This window comes from Ovis canadensis, chromosome 26 (assembly GCF_042477335.2).
Source record: "Ovis canadensis isolate MfBH-ARS-UI-01 breed Bighorn chromosome 26, ARS-UI_OviCan_v2, whole genome shotgun sequence".
NCBI classification, from domain to species: domain Eukaryota; kingdom Metazoa; phylum Chordata; class Mammalia; order Artiodactyla; family Bovidae; genus Ovis; species Ovis canadensis.
The window spans coordinates 17441009-17458196 of record NC_091270.1 but is presented as its reverse complement, the minus strand read 5'-3'; the positions used below and the strand labels follow the sequence as shown (position 1 = coordinate 17458196).

Sequence of the window (17188 nt, the reverse complement as noted above, 5' to 3'; positions counted from 1 at the left end):
GGCATGACCTGCCGGCTCACCTGCAGCTGCGGGGACAGTCTGTCCACGGAAACACCAGCGACCTTGGGGGCTGGTGCTGTGGGGCCCTGTGTGTCCCGTCGGGTGGGGCTCAGACCCGCTGTGTGCGAGGCTGCTCCGTGTGGGCGGGGGCGTCAGGGGAACGCTGTGGATGCTCCCGCCAGCCCTGCTCAGAGGGGCTGGGAGTGAGAGCAACTGGTCACAAAGGCCCCGTCACGCCCACGGAGCTCCCTAGTGTGATGGCGCAGGAGCACTCCTGGCTGGTACTCCGCAGCAGGGGGCTGACCAGGAGGAGAGGGGCCCCACCTGGCTCACGCAGCTGGCCTGGCTGAGGGTGCTGACGGCGCGCATGTAGCTCTGGTTCCGGGAGCGGAACTTCGGGGAGTTGTAGTTGGCAGAGGGGTCCAGCCCGTGGCTGGCAGGCCCGTCGCTGGCAGCTTGCAGGTAGCTCTGGCTACAGGAGAGAAAGAGAGAAGACAGAGGCCTCATGAGCATTGCTGCAGGGACCACGTGCGCCAGTGCCTGGGGCCGCTACCAAACCCCATCCCGCGGCGGGCGTCTCGGGCTTGTGGTGACGCTCCTGACAGACGCGCTCACGGATGTGGGTTCATCAGCACCAGTGGGGCAGGCTACTCACAAACCTGCTTTGAAACCTGACTTTTATGATCAGGGAGTGAAGTCTGGATCATTCCACATAGAGGGAAACCTAACCCTGAAATCATGGATAACTCACACAGCCTAAGAGCAAACTGGACTAAGAAGTCCTCGAGAGTCTCATAAAGGTCAAGGTAGCTTTTGGCAACTTTACACACTCAGAAAAATAGAAGAAAAAAAATAAAAGGTTTGCCAGCCATTTTAACTTATGTGAAGTTGTCCAGATTATGCAATAGAAGCAGAGAGCAGACTGAAAACTCAAACCCGTATCATCATCATAATGGTCATTTCCTTCCAAACAGCCTTAACAATCACTTTCCTCCAGTCTCCCTCTTGTTTTTTGCAAAATCTTGAAAGCATAGGGGAAACCCTGAGGATGTCTGGCAGAGAGAGGGTTCAGCTGTGTTGACGTTTCTGGCTAAATCGAGCTCCTTTCAGGTTTGGTGACAGTCTTTCCACAATCAAGACAGACTGCATTTTATTTGACCCCCAAGCTGGAAAAATGTGGACAACAATAATGGATTTATTCTTCTTTCCTACTGTGGATCACAATGAGACAGTTAACTAGGATAATTGCACAGGCCTGTGTATAAAAATTAGGTTGCTAATTCTGACTCCATGTCTTGACCACAGTATGTCCCCTGCTTTTTAAAGTAAGCCCTTGATGTAAATTGATTTCTCCGTGATTTACTTCTTTGGAAATAGGGCAGCAGAGGGAAAACTGGCTTGATGTTAAGTTCAGATTAAGGAAGCTCATTTATTTTCAGGTCATTATTTCAGGTAACGTTAATAGTATGTATTTTTAGATACTAATAAAATACAATTTATAAATTATTATAATGATAACTTTGTTTTAAAACTAGGTATATAACATATTCCAGTTCTTATATCCCCTTTTTCCACTAAAAAAAGACCAAAAAAGAGGAGAAGAGAAAAGGAAATGGGAGAGAAATGAGCCTGGGGCAGCCCTGACCTTGGCTCGTAGAGTCCAGGTCTCTGCCGGACTCCTTGTCACCCACGCTGCTCGGGCCCAGGTCTGGACAGGGCTCTGCACGCTCCAGTTTCTACCAGTTAGCACTTTGATCTTACTTCCAATTGAAGAGCTTTCCCTTCTGATTAACACTACTCTTTGCTGATTCAACATTCTCACATGTAAGCTCTCAGCATCTGTAAAAGCAGGGCTGTGTCTTCTTTATCTCTGCATCCAGATTTCCAGCCCAGAGCCTGGCACTGTGAGCGGGGTGACTCAGAACTATGGCTGAGTGGCATCCACACGGGAGTCTGTCTTTGTGATTCTGCGTTCAGGTGTGTCTTCTAACTCATGACCACCTCCTTATTCCAGCGCTGGGCAGCCACTGAGAGACGAGCTGCCACTACAGGAAGCTAACCACGGGTTTTCTTTCACACACAGACTCTAGACATCGAACACCCATGATGTACTGTTATGCTGGCCCCTGGAAGCACCCTGTAGCAGCCCGTCAGTCCTTGCAGGGACCCCACATGCTTGGGCCTCACTGCAAATGGGAAACCACCTCGCCCAGGCTCCCTCAAGGCGAACGCAGAGCTAGACTCCAGGCCCAGACACCTGGCTCCGAAACTGATGCTTTCTGCCTCAAGATCTGGGCAGCTGAGTCAGAGGAGCAGAAGTTGCAAAGATCTGGTCTCCAACTTCAGCCCCACTTGATTATGGTGGCTTAGCATCCTTCAACACACTCGGCAGGCCAGGGAGCCCCACAGGTCATAGACCTGGGAAATGTTGGGAAAGTGCTTTTTCCAGATTATTTACATAATTAGACTGAGTGTATAAATATGGAAATATTCAGACTAAGCTTTAACCGCAGTCACAGGAGAAGGTGTGCTCGTGTTCACCCCACCAAGGGCTGGGCGCTCGGACCCTTTGAGTGACACTGGAGGGCCCGCCCCTGGGGACCTTCTCTCTGGGGACAGCTGAACCCCCCCGGCCCTGAGGAGCCTCCCAGGGACAACAGAAAGCCGGCGTCAGGCTCAGAATCGGTTCTCTGTGTGACTGGAAGGCGGGAGGGCCCTGGGCTGGAGACCGAGAGGAGGGGTGGCGTTGCGGGCCTCAGGGCCGAGCTGCCTGCCCACCCTGCTTTCCCCCTCATGCGTCCCGGACTGCGGGACCTGCTGCCCTCGGTCTGCCCCTCACGGCGTTCCTCCTCTAGCCTACAGCGCTGTGAGGAAGGCCTGTGTGCCTTCTGGTAAGTTCTGCAGACTTTCTCCAGCAGGTGCCCAGAATGCTGCCAGGTGCTGATGCCAGCAACGATGGAGGGATGATGCCAGACAGAAACATGGGGCAGCCGGTTACACGTGGAGTTCAGCAGAGCAGCAAGTAACCCTCACCAGGAGCATGCTCCCAATCGTCCCAAACGTGTCCTTGGGCTAAAGGAACGCACTGTCCACCTGGAAGGCAGACGTCACTGTTTGTTTTTCTTGAATCTGGCACTGCTACAACAGACGCATACTTGGGCCTACAGGGTCGGAAGGTGGACGGGATCACAGATGGTCCAAGTGCACAACGGCGGACAGCGGGGCTGCGGGGAGACGTGTGCTGCAGAGAAGCTTCCGGAAAAGACCAGTGGGGACTGTGCAGCCCCCTCTGGAGTCTGGACTCGATGCCACAAGCACAGGAAAGCACTGCCGGTCTTTCACTGTGGAGACGGGCGCCCAGGGGGCGTGCAGGAGGTGGGGGGCGCAGACACAGAGCCCCTGGTCACTGCCCACTGTGCTGTGCTCAGTCCTCCCTCAGGAGGTGCAGTTTGGTAGAGGAGTCTCAGGGCACACCAGGGGGGCTGACGGGGACAGGGGTGCTCAGATGCGGCCCCCACCTTTCCATGGGAGATTCGGTCTGAACAAAACATTTGAAAAGTTTAATTTTTTCGGAAAAGAGCAAACCTAGGTGAAGCCATCATAAAGCGTAGTGTTTTTTTTTTTCTGAAATAGAAATCACAGAATAGAAAAACACCACTGGTTGTTACAGATGAGACAGGCAGTGTCTGTGAGCCATGTAGGTGATGGCTCTGGCCGGCCTCCTCCTCTGTAACCCTCGCCCCCCACACCCTCACAGGATGCTGCTCAAGCCGAGCCCTTGGCTGAAAGGGGAGTGGTGTCTCCTCCTGGATGGGTAACAACGTGAAGACTGGTCATTTGTACATCTTCTTTTGTGAAGAGAATTTTCACCAACCCCCACATTTTTAAGCAGGTTGTTTCTAGTTTTGTTTAGTGGGAGCTCTTTATGTATTCTGTACTCAAATCCTCTGTCAGATATTAATTTCAGGTATTTTCCTTCACTTTGTGGCTTGCCTTGTCCCCTTCTTGTTGGGAGTGTTCTGATGAGCAGACGTTTTAAATTTTGATGGCGAGAGGCACTCTTCAGTCACATCGATTTATTCTATTTGAGTTTTCCTTAACCCGAGAGGTTTCACCCGCAAGGGACAACTGGAGACACTAGGAAATATTTGGTTGTCACGGCTTGGGGATGGGAGCCTGGTGAGTGGAAGCCAGAGATGCTACTGAAATTCTATAGGACACAGCCACCTGTCAACCAAAAAGAATCTTATGGCCCCAGATATCAGCAGTGCTGAGGCTAAAACAAGCCTGGTCTATTCTGACACCAATATCCCCGTCTTAAGAGCAGACAGCCTCCAAACACACAGCATCACCCACATTTTCCCCGGGTGAGTGTCAAGTGGGCATTCACCAAGACACACTATATTCTGGGCCACAGAACAAACCTTAACACATTTGAAAGAACAGGAATCATACAAAGTATGTTCTTGGACCAAAATAAATGAAACTAGAAATCAATAACAGAAGAATTTCTGGAAAATCCCCAAATATGTGAAAGTTAAACGACAGTGTTTCTGATTGGCTCAGAGAGAAAGTCTCAGAGGAAACTTACACGTGCCTCATACAGATAATCAAGGGGTGGCGGAAAGCTGAATGAACCATGCCGTACCAGATTACAGTTAGAGGCATGGGCATGAATCCAGGTTTAGCATCATACACGCCAGTGGATAAAATAAACGACTAGATATGTGTGTGCGCTAGCTCTCTCTGCTGCGGGAACCGGCAGTGAGCACACTCGGGGCTGGACCTTGGTTTCTAAACACCGCTCTCCTGAGCGGCAGCAGGGACCCCTGCAGGGATGCTGGGCCCAGGCTGGGAGAGAAGCGGGCAGAGCGGCTGGCCCAGCTTGGCTCTTCTCTGTCAAGACTGTTTGGGTTCTTCTAAGATCCTCGGCGTTTTCTTCCTGGCAGTTTCTCTAAAAACGGAGGCTGCCCTGAATCAACACCTCGATCTGGGGAGAATTAACACCATGGCAACACTGCGGTCTCCGTCACAGTTTCTCGCTCCGTCTGTGGATCGCGTGGAGCGGCGCCCGCAGTCCTCAGGCCGCCAGGCGGCGTGCGCCCATGTACACACGCTGCATACGCAGTGAACGCGCAGACGCGCGCCCTAACAGACGCAGCAGGGACGCGCTGCGGGGACTGTGGCCGTGCTCTGCGGCAGGGTTGGCTCTGCAGGGCTCCCGCCCGGTGCACCCCGTGGTCACGCTGGGTTCAGATGTGGCCTCTGTCCTCTGTTTGGCTCACCCGCCCCAGTTCTTCAGTGGTTGTTTGTTTAGAGACCTCACTGCTGAGAGGCAGAGGCCGACTCCCCCCGCAGCACCACACACCTCACCTGTGTGCTTTCTCAGACCCCCTGGAGCAGGGAAAGGGCTCACCACCCACACTCCGCTGATGAGACACAGCCTCTGTTCCTGGGGTGAAGGCCCCTGTCACGGAGCAGATCCACGTTACCGTAAGCGTGGCGGCCCCTCCTCATTCTCAGGGTTGCAAGGCCGCGTGTCAGCCTGGGGGTGTCAGCCAGGGGTGTGTGCACGGGGGGCTGGCAGGGACCAGCTTCACTAAAGCGGCTCTGAGGGAGGTCTTTCCTGCTGCAAGACCCTCCCGTGTTTTCTCATACATGTCCTTTCTGCTATTAAAAGAGTCCATTGTTGGCTTCAGGGCCCTCTAAGCCCACTGAGCGACGATGAAGCTGTGCCTCCTGGGTGCCAAGTTCTCCCAGCGGCAGCTGATGCCACATCCGGACCATCACAGATGACAGTGTCTGCGAGGGACACCAGGGTCCCCCCGGCTCCGCCAAAAGGCAGCACATATGCTTCAATAGGATTCAATTTCCCGATCCGGTGTCTTTCCAAACATCCTCTTTTTTTCCCATTCAAACTAACTTATAGTTCAACTTCTGAATTGTATTTTGAGAAAAAAGTGGCAATACTGCACACAGGATTATGAACTAGATTCCACTGTAAGGAGAGCAGAGAGATTAAAAACATCAGAAAGAATGATGAGTATTAAGGGAAAGCTCCAATTATTTATCTTCCGTGTTATGACACTCTGTCAACATCAATGGAAATAAATGTATCATGAAAAAAATCTGCTCTCGTTACAAAGTGATGTGCCTGTAAGCCTTCAGAGATTAAAGCAATAGCTGTAAACACAAACATGAAAGATTTAAAATGAGGGACACATTTCATACAAACCTGCATATTTATATACACTGCACAATAGAGGATACATTGAAAATGCGTGTTATTAAGTGGTAGAGGATGTTCAGCCAGTTTAAACACAGTCTGGGAGCTCCCCAGAAGGTCACACGTGAAATTCCCAAGAGACCCGGCAGCTCGACCCCCAGGTACGGGACAAATGAAGGTAACTGTCCATGGAGGGACATGTGCAGGGTTCTTCACAAGAGCCCAGAAGTGGAAACGAATGTCGATGCGGTGCGGGCGAAGTTACTGGTGCTGCAGCCACACGACGGAGTGCCACCCAGCTGTGACAGCAGCGGAGGCTGATGGGGGCCACAGCGCAGAGGAACTGTAAAGGCACGCCGGGCGGGAGAGGCCGGCACGGAGGCCTGTGCTGCAGGGCTGCATGCCCATGACACAGCTGGAACCGGCCAACCGGGAGACAGAAAGCACACGGGGCGGCCGCTGGGTGGGGTCGGGGGAGGGAAGCCACGTCCTGACGTGGTCACAAGGACCCGTGAATACACCGCGAGCCACTAAGCTGTACACGTCAAGGGGATGAACTATGGTCTGTAAATTATATCCCAGTCAAGGGGTTAGGAATCAGGTGTGGAAAGAAACATGTTTGGTTTTCTGTTACTTGTCAACTGAACTGTGATGATTCGGGAGGGGTTTTCAGAAGCCAGCAGAGGCCCCGTCACCGGCTCACTGCGAGTCCAGGGGCCCTGGCCTCCCTGGGTGGGGGGGGCCCTGAGGCCCTGAGGCCCTGAGGTCCTGGCCTCCCTGGGTGGGGGGGCCCTGAGGCCCTGAGGCCGTGGCGTGAGCACTCATGCAACTCCCCCCAAACGCAGCCGTCGTCCTCGCGGCCTGCGGAGCCCTGTGCGTCTCTGGGGCCTCATTTCATGACGGCGCGCTCACCTTCCTGAGAGGTGACCCCAGGCCCAAAGGTCCCCGCGCAGGTGATACGGACTCCGCACAAAGATCGCTCCCTCTGGAGGGGGCACGTGTTACTTCAGTGCTGCACACGCGTTTTCGAAGCCTGTGGTGCATCGTTGCAGCTGTGTGAAAAACTAGCGGCTCAGATGAGCACGACGCAGAGCTGCGGCATGTCCCAGAGCGGAGCTGCCGTCACAGCCTTGGTCTCCGAGTCACGACAGGGCTGCGCTCCGTTCCCTCCTGGAGGTGAGAGACGCCAGGTGCCCAGAATGGGTGGTGGTGGGCACCGAAGAGAGCCTAGTGCTGGGCCTCAGGTGTGAAAGGAATCATCTTACTCAGAGGCGGTGTTTCAGGAACCAGGCAGGAGAACAACCAGGCAGGAGAGATCCTGAAGCCAACACAGAGCCGCGGCTGCTCCCTCCAGGTGGTCAGAGCCAAGCATCGAGAGACGTTCCTGGGGTTGCCTGCCCTGCGGGTCGTGGACGAGAGGCTCCTGGAGTTGTCTGCCTTCTGGGTTGTGGACGGGAGACTCCTGGGGTCACCTGCCCTGCGGGTCGTGGACGAGAGGCTCCTGGGGTTGCCTGCCTTCTGGGTCGTGGACGGGAGGCTCCTGGGGTCGCCTGCCCTGCGGACTGTGGACGAGAGGCTCCTGGGGTCGCCTGCCCTGCGAGTCGTGGATGGGAGACTCTGGGCTGCAGACACGGCTGTCCTCCTCCAGGTGGTCACAGAGCTTCTGTGGTCCCTGCAGACGGATGGCTAAGGGTGGGGAGAGCAGGGCTTCGAGGCCGGGAGACCCCAGTCTGGTGTTGGGGATTCCCGTCCCCCTCCTCCCTGGTGTGCAGCTGAGCGAGTCTGTGAGGTGGCCGCCCCACCTGCCCTTCTGACGATGGCCAGCCCAGCCCGCTCGCTCACTCCAGGTTGAATGGGAGTCCAGGGAGGCAGAGACGGTGTGGACTCAGGGCTGCCCCTGCTGGCCCGTGCACGCTGGGCCACCGCAGTGTGCACATCCTGGCACAGAGCGAGTACCCCGCGGAGGTGTCGGCCACCCTGGGTCGCACCGGGTGAGGGCTGCGCTCAGGGACAGCCAAGACCATCTTGGGCGCTCATTCTGCCGCCCAAGGGCCTTCCACTGCGGTTGGTCTCCACTCCTTTCTCTGTCTGAGATGGGTTTTTAAGCAAGCACGGAGTCTTTTTTTTTACTAAAATTTCTGACACTTGCTGGTTTATATTAAAAGCTAGTGTCAGGGTGACAGAAAAACGCCCACTGAAGGTTTCCCAAGAGCTCCCAGCATCACAGTGCCCCGCTGGTTCCTGGACCACACACCCCAGGCAGATTCACACGGGCGGCGGCGGCTCCAGATCTGAACCTCAATAAACATCCGAGGCGCTTCTGTGGCAGGTGGTGTCTGGACCCCTGACACTTAGAGGAACGCAGGTCTGCTGGGGCAGTGTGCGAGGGTGCCCCACGGAGGGACCCTTCAGAGGGCCTGCATGTGTACCCACTTCATCCACAGACAACAGCAAACACACTTGTGAAAAGTCTCCCTGCGGGTGTTGGAGACTGGGTTTGTGTCTGCACCAGGGCTGGCCCCGGGGTGACAACATCGGGAAGCAAACGCTGAGCTCTGAGCACACCAGGGTCTGCCGGACTCAGGCGCTCTGTCCAGGGAACATGCCGGATGGCCTGTGCCCAAGGCGGCCCTACCCTGCACGGCCTGGGCACTGAGATGGGGGGCATGAGCACGGGATCCCTGATGTTGGGGTGCGCAGGCGCAGATGCGGGAACGGGATGCGCAGTCCAGGGAGGGGGGCAGCAGGGGTGGAGGGCTTCTTGTGAAGGAGACTAGAGTTTGACCACTTGTGCTGGAGCTCGTCAAATACTTACCGGCCAGTGAATGGCAGTGCCCTGCCTGGATGACTCAGGGAACACGCAGCCTGACTTTGTTGCCATTCAGCCCCTCAGTCATGTCCAGCTCTTTGTAACCCCATGGACTCTACCCGCCAGGCTCCTCTGTCCATGGGATTCTCCAGGCAAGAATACTGGAGGGGGTAGCCATGCCCTCCTCCAGGGGATCTTCCCAACCCAGGGATTGACCCCGAGTCTCCTGCATTAACAGGCTGGTTCTTGACTGCTGAGCCACCTGGGAAGCACTTAGAACTGTCCTGATCCTTCCTGGGCCTGGTCCCAGAGACACAGGCACAGGACGTGCTGCCTTTTCAGCCCTGTCCCGGGCACCCGTCTGAGGCCAGATCTGTGATGTGGCGCTCACACTCAGGCCAGTGCCTGGCTGGACCCTCAGGCCAGGGCATCAGGGGCCGGGGTCCCTCAGGCCTGCTCCTTCCGGGAGGGGCTCTCGGAGCCCATCTGAGGGGGTGTGTGTTCCAGTGACCAGCCTTCTGAGCCCCCAGTTGCACGCGTTAAGAAGAGGCCTAACAAATAGGGCACAGCCAGCACTGCTGCTGGGTTAACCCGCCTGGTGGCTAACAGGCAACCAGAGGCGCAGCAAGGGGATGACCCATCAGCATGGCAACTGGTACGCCGCCGCCAACCACCTCGGTACCTATGCACCTGCTGTTCACTGAGCTACACACACATTCCCCGGGTGCCACTGGGCCAGCACAGACCTGACACACGTACTCGGCCGGTGTGCCTGCAGCACCCCCTGGGGGCAGAGTCTGCATACAAAGGGTGGCAGTAAAGTTAAATACCTCCAGGTCGTGGAGATCAAAGAACAATTCAGTCCACATACAGTGACTCTTTCATCAAACCTTCGACAAAAGGAAGTGAGAAAATGCGGATTTTGAAGAGAACGGAAAATGCAGGGAGTCCATGAGTGATGGTTGAGACCAGCCACTGCAGAAGCTGTCTGCCCCGGGGAGGCGGCTGGGGTGCAGGCCCTGCCTCTTCTGGACCGTCTAGCATGGGGACGGCCGGGACGGCCCCTTCCTTGGGAAGCCTTGCTGCTCCCCACGTGGCTGAGACCCTGGCCACTCCCCAAGCCTCTCCTGCCTGTCTGTGGGCCCCGCCGTCGGAATCGGGAAGGCGGGGTACCGCAGCAGCGCTGGTCCCCTGGGGGTGCTCGCTGTCCTCTGGCGCCCTGCCCCCCGACCCCGCAGAGGCAGAGAGTAGGCATCCTTGTGCCTGGCCGCCGGGACTGTGGGGGCGACCCCTCTTGGCAACTGCATGCCACCTGCCCCTGCCGGACTCGGCGCCGTTGCCATGCCTGCCCTCCTCACAGCAGCCGCTCACTGCACGCCACCCCAGCCCTGCCCGAGTCACAGCCTTGGGGGTCCCACTGTGTCTCTAGGATGTCTGCCTCCAGGCTGGTTTTCTCAACCCACACACCATCACTAAGGCGGCCCTGGTGACTCCCCCAGGCCTCCTGATGGACACCTGATGGTGTCCACCCAGTTGGATGAACCTTTCTAGAACAGGAATGTGCTAGCTGACTTGAATTTCTTCAGTGATTCTCTATGGCTTTCAAGAATAGCTTTTAAGACAACGATTAGCATAACAAGGGAGATGCCTGGGACACAAGGTTATAGTAAAAATTATCACTAACAATCTGTATTCTTGCCTGGAAAATCCCATGGACGGAGGAGCCTGGTAGGGTGCAGTTCATGGGGTCGCTAAGAGTTGGGCACAACTGAGTGATTTTACTTTCTCTTTTCACTTTCATGCATTGGAGAAGGAAATGGCAACCCACTCCAGTGTTCTTGCCTGGAGAATCCCAGGGACAGAGGAGCCTAGTGGGCTGCCGTCTATGGGGCCGCACAGAGTCGGACACGACTGAAGCGACTTAGCAGCAGCAACAGCAGCAACAATCCCACAGGATGAAAGTGAAAGTCACTCAGTCGAGTCCGACTCTTTGTGACACTATGGACTGTAGCCCACCAGGCTCCTCCGTCCATGGGATTCTTCAGGCAAGAATACTGGAGTGGGTTGCCATTTCTTCTCCAGGGCATCTTCTTGACCCAAGGATCGAACCCAGGGCTCCCACAATGCAGGCAGACTCTTTACAGACTGAGCAAGCAGGGAGGCCAACCCCACGGAACGGCCCCAGTTAAAGTTTCCGTAAGAGCAATTCCATCCATCAAACATCATTAAGCGCCAACTCTGTCAGGAAAATGGGGGTGAGCTCTATGCTCTTGAGAGACTTAGTATGAAGTCTGGGGAGTGAGACCAACAGGGAACCAGGTAAACTCCCGGGCCAACATATGAAGAATATGTTCTATTCTGCTGGCAACAGCCACTCTGTTCTGTGTTTTCCCCGTTAGTACCAGAAATTAAAAACCACTGCGGCAGATAAATGTTTGTTTCCCTTCTTCTCACTCCATTGTATTTTCTGACTGCTGATTTTACAGGTTAAATGTCTGACTACCTACCACTGTATAAAATAAGAGGTATATGCTGTTACTACTTTATAAAATAAGAGGTACACGCTATTAGTGTTTAAGAAGAGTTTTTTTTTTTTTTTACTATTGCCATATCTAATGATAAATGCTGACTTTAACATCTATTTGAATAGTCACGATAGCCATGAAATTAAAAGACGCTTACTCCTTGGAAGAAAAGTTATGACTGAACTAGATAGCATATTCAAAAGCAGAGACATTACTTTGCCAACAAAGGTCCATCTAGTCAAGGCTGTGGTTTTTCCTGTGGTCATGTATGGATGTGAGAGTTGGACTGTGAAGAAGGCTGAGTGCCGAAGAATTGATGCTTTTGAACTGTGGTGTTGGAGAAGACTCCTGAGAGTCCCTTGGACTGCAGGGAGATCCAACCAGTCCATCCTAAAGGAGATCAACCCTGGGATTTCTTTGGAAGGAATGATCCTAAAGCTGAAGCTCCAGTACTTTGGCCACCTGATGGGAAGAGTTGACTCATTGGAAAAGACTCTGATGCTGGGAGGGACTGAGGGCCGGAGAAGGGGCAAACAGAATGAGATGGCTGGATGGCATCACTGACTCGATGGACGTGAGTCTGTGTGAACTCCGGGAGATGGTGATGCACAGGGAGGCCTGGCGTGCTGTGATTCATGAGTCGCAGAGTCGGACGTGACTGAGCGACTGAACTGAACTGAACTGATACAAATGTAGGAATCAATTGACAGTAAAATTTACCATCCTGCTGTGATTGGAGATAATCACTAAATGCACCTCCATCTGAAATGAAAATAACAGTGTAACTGTACCACGAAACAGGTCATAAGTGGAGCCCCGTCAGCTAACAGTGTTAGCTGAAGAGCCATGGCATGACCACTCCCAGGATAATAAAAAGAAATGAGTGTACACTGTCATCTGAGGAGGTGCTAATGTAATCAGGAAGTAGAGAAAGACACAGAAGATGGAAAAGAAGAATTGTGACACTGAATGTGCAGGAAAATGACAGACAGGACTCTCGGTATGGGAGCTCTGCGGTAGCCAGAAGTCACCCAGTACTGGGAGGGGTCTGTGCTGGAAAAGCCCTTCACTGTCTGGTCCAGGAGTGCGGAGGCTCCTCCCCAAGTACACACAATGGTGTTCGACTTGGAAGTGATTTCAGAGAGGGTCCAGGCTAGTAACCCTCAAATGCTCATCCCTTTTGCACCATCAAGGAAGAGGCTCCCTGGTGATAACACCAAGCCCCAACTACCGCCAGGGACACACGCCTCTCCCCGAGCATCTCCTATTGTATGTCTCACTTAAAATGAGCCCTGGAGACACAAAATATGGCAGTACTACTGGGAATAAGCTCCATTTTATGGCTTTAAAATCCACAAAAAATTATAATTCCACTTGAAGCTGAAACGTCTAATAAAGTCACTGAGCATAAATTTATTACTGTAGTAACTTTACAACACAAGGATAATTTGTTTTAAATATGGTATTATTATTGAGGAAACAGTACTTATAGGTTACAAGGAAGCTTAGAAGACAATAAAACTGATTTTCAACATCTTTTCTTATTTTAACACTAACATATGCTTTTGGAAAAAATTCAGAAAATATTTAAAAGAAAATGAAATTCAGCCAGAAGTCCACCACCCAGAGATAACCATGACTAATACTTTCACATATTCGTTTTCCATCGCTATGTCTGTTGGCTCATTTCATGGATCAACTTGACTAGACTGTGGGACCCAGCAATTTGGTCAAGAGTAGTCTAGACAGCCAAACCAGTCAATCCTAAAGGACATCAGTCCTGAATATTCATTGGAAAGACTGGTGCTGAAGCTGAAGCTCCAGTACTTTGGCCACCTGATGCTAAGAACTGATTCACCGGAAAAGACCCTGATGCTGGGAAAGATTGAAGGCAGGAGGAGAAGGGGATGACAGAGGATGAGATGGTTGGATGGCATCACTGACTCAATGGATATGAGTTTGAGCAAGCTTCAGGAGTTGGTGATGGACAGGGAAGCCTGGTGTACTGCAGCCCATGGGGTCGCAAAGAATTGGATGCAACTGAGCTACTGACCTGAACTGAGCTGAGTCTAGACAGCACTGTGAAGGCATTTTTCAGATGTGCATGCTTTAGCAGCTCAGCCCTGTTGGACTCTTTGTGACCCCATGGACCATAACCTGCCAGGTTCCTCTGTCCATGGGATTTCCCAGAAAAGAATACTAGAGTGGGTAGCCATTCTCCTCTCCAGGGGATCTTCCTGGACCAGGGATTCAACTCACATCTCTTGCATTGGCAATCATATTCTTTACCACTGAGCCAACAGGGAAGCCCAGGGATTTTAGATGTGATTAATATTTAAATTTTTAGACACTGAGAAAGCAGAGTGCCCTCCATTATATGGGTGGGCCTCATCTAATCAGTTGAAGGTCTTAGGAAAAAAGACTGGCTCCCTGGGGAAGAGAAACTGTACCTTCAGACTGTCTTCAGCCTCCAGCCACAACCTCAGGTCTTCCCTGGGACCCCAGCCTGACAGCCAGCCCTGCAGTTAGAATCTGCCAACCTGCACAATGATGAGAGCCAGTTTCTTACAGTTAATCCCTGTCTATCTTTCTCTTTCTTACACACACACACACATACACACACACACCCTGTGTTTCTGGAGAACTCTGACTAACACACCACATAGATTCGGTGGCTTAAAGCAACACTCAAGGGTTAGCTTGCATTCGAGCTGTAGGTCATAGTCTGGCCCACAGTGACCAGGTTCTCTGCTCACAGTATCACAGATGGACACTAAGGTGCCAGCCAAACTGAGCTCTCATTGGAGGCTTGAACTTGTCTACAAAACAGAAAGATTCACAGACTGAGAGAACGAACTTATGGTTACTGGCGGGAAGGATGGGGAGAAGAAGTAATCAGGGGCTTTAGGGTGGACATGTACACATTGTTATATTTTAAAATGGATAGCCAACTAGGACCTACTGTACAGCACAGGCAACTCTGCTCGGTGTTACGTGGAAGCCTGGATGGGTGGGCAGTTTGGGGGAGAATGGGCACATATATATGTGTGGCTGAGTCTCTTTGCTGTGCTCCTGAAACAATTGCGACATTGGTAACTGGCTATACTCCAACACAAAATAAAAAGTTAAAAAAATAATGAACACAAATTTTTATATATATTTGCCAAATTTTGCAATAAAAGAGATTTTTAAAAACATCTTTATCTCAATAAGTTATTTCAAAAGCAATTTGGTTCATCAAAATCTCACTTTTTTGTAAAGATGGTTCCTGTCACTGAAAATTAACCGATTAGTTTCACTTGCCTGGTTAGTGCCCTGGCAGTCTGTACTTCCATTCATTTATTTACTTGATACCTTATTTACACACCCGGTCCTAGCACAAACTTACTTATTGGAGGAATAGAGAAACAAATTCATATATGAAGTACAATACACCAAGGAAGGCAATGGTTTTAATAGAATAACTCATCTTTACTTCCTTTAGGAAAGTTGCATAAATCACTGCTGCTTTAGGTTTACTATTAGGCTTCAGTTCAGCTCAGTTCAGTTCAGTCACTCAGTCGTGTCCGACTCTTTGCGACCCCATGAATTGCAGCACGCCAGGCCTCCCTGTCCATCACCAATTCCCAGAGTTCACTCAGACTCATGTCCATCGAGTCCGTGATGCCATCCAGCCAGCTCATCCTCTGTCGTCCCCTTCTCCTCCTGCCCCCAATTCCTCCCAGCATCAGTCTTTTCCAATGAGTCAACTCTTCGCATGAGGTGGCCAAAGTACTGGAGCTTCAGCTTTAGCATCATTCCTTCCAAAGAAATCCCAGGGTTGATCTCCTTCAGAATGGACTGGTTGGATCTCCTTGCAGTCCAAGGGACTCTCAAGAGTCTTCTCCAACACCACAGTTCAAAAGCATCAATTCTTCGGCGCTCAGCCTTCTTCACAGTCCAACTCTCACATCCATACATGACCACAGGAAAAACCATAGCCTTGACTAAATGGACCTTAGTCGGCAAAGTAATGTCTCTGCTTTTAAATATGCTATCTAGGTTGGTCATTACTTTTCTTCCAAGGAGTAAGCGTCTTTTAATTTCATGGCTGCAGTCACCATCTGCAGTGATTTTGGAGCCCCCAAAAATAAAGTCTGACATTGTTTCCACTGTTTCCCCATCTATTTCCCATGAAGTGATGGGACCAGATGCCATGATCTTTGTTTTCTGAATGTTGAGCTTTAAGCCAACTTTTTCACTCTCCTCTTTCACTTTCATCAAGAGGCTTTTTAGTTCCTCTTCACTTTCTGCCATAAGGGTGGTGTCATCTGCATATCTGAGGTTATTGATATTTCTCCCGGCAATCTTGATTCTATTAGGCTTGCTGTTGCTGCTGCTGCTGCTGCTGCTCAGTCACTTCAGTTGTGTCTGACTCTGTGCAACCCCATAGACGGCAGCCTACCAGGCTCCCCCATCCCTGGGATTCTCCAGGCAAGAACACTGGAGTGGGTTGCCATTTCCTTCTCCAATGCATGAAAGTGAAAAGTGAAAGTGAAGTCGCTTAGTCATGTCAGACTTCGTGACCCCACGGACTGCAGCCTACCAGGCTCCTCCATCCATGGGATTTTCCAGGCAAGAGTACTGGTGTGGGTTGCCGTTGCCTTCTCCGCTATTAGGCTTAATGTTGTTTAATTTTGCCCTCAGATCTTACAGATTTACCTCTTTTTGCTCTAATCTCTTTTTTTTTAATTTTAATTTTTACTTTATTTTGCTTTACAATACTGTATTGGTTTTGCCATACATTGACATGAATCCGCCACGGGTGTACATGAGTTCCCACCTCCCACCCCATATCATCTCTCTGGATCATCCCTGTGCACCAGCCCCAAGCATCCTGTATCCTGTATTGAACATAGACTGGCGATTCGTTTCTTACGTGATAGTATACATGTTTTAATGCCATTCTCCCAAATCATCCCACCCTGTCCCTCTCCCTCAGAGTCCAAAAGTCTGTTCTATACATCTGTGTCTCTTTTGCTGTCTCGCATACAGGGTCATCATTGCCATCTTTCTAAATTCCATATATATGCATTAGTATACTGTATTGGTGTTTTTCTTCCTGGCTTACTTCACTCTGTATAATAGGCTCCAATTTCATCCACCTCATTAGAACTGATTCAAATGTATTCTTTTTAATGGCTGAGTAATACTCCATTGTGTATATGTACCACAGCTTTCTTATCCATTCGTCTGCTGATGGACATCTAGGTTGCTTCCATGTCCTGGCTATTATAAACAGTGATTGCAAATAGAACTGCCTTATGACCCAGCAATCCCACTGCTGGGCATACACACTGAGGAAACCAGAATTGAAAGAGTCACGTGCACCCCAGTGTCCATCGCAGCACCATTTATGATAGCCAGGATATGGCAGCAACCTAGATGCTCTAATCTCTTTATTCAGTGCACTACCTGGAGACAGGTGGGGCTTTGACAGTTGTTGGCTTCTGTTTAGGTAACAGAAAGTCCTGTCTGACTTCTCCTGACCCATGTCATCCGTCGCTGTTAGATATCTGAAGACCACAGACGTAAAGGGAGCGACTCGCAGTTAAAGAGTGATGGCTTTCAGCACTCTTCATTGTTCGG

The 17188-nt window shown here is 51.6% G+C and overlaps 1 protein-coding gene across 1 annotated transcript in view; it reads right to left on the bottom strand.

Moving 5' to 3' along the window:
- Positions 1-17188, bottom strand: part of DLGAP2 (DLG associated protein 2) — a 109614-nt gene that overhangs the window by 53845 nt on the left and 38581 nt on the right. The window contains exon 4 of the mRNA XM_069572819.1: positions 343-472. Within this exon, the coding sequence (XP_069428920.1) occupies positions 343-472 (130 nt within the window). The remainder of the gene's footprint in view (positions 1-342; positions 473-17188) is intronic.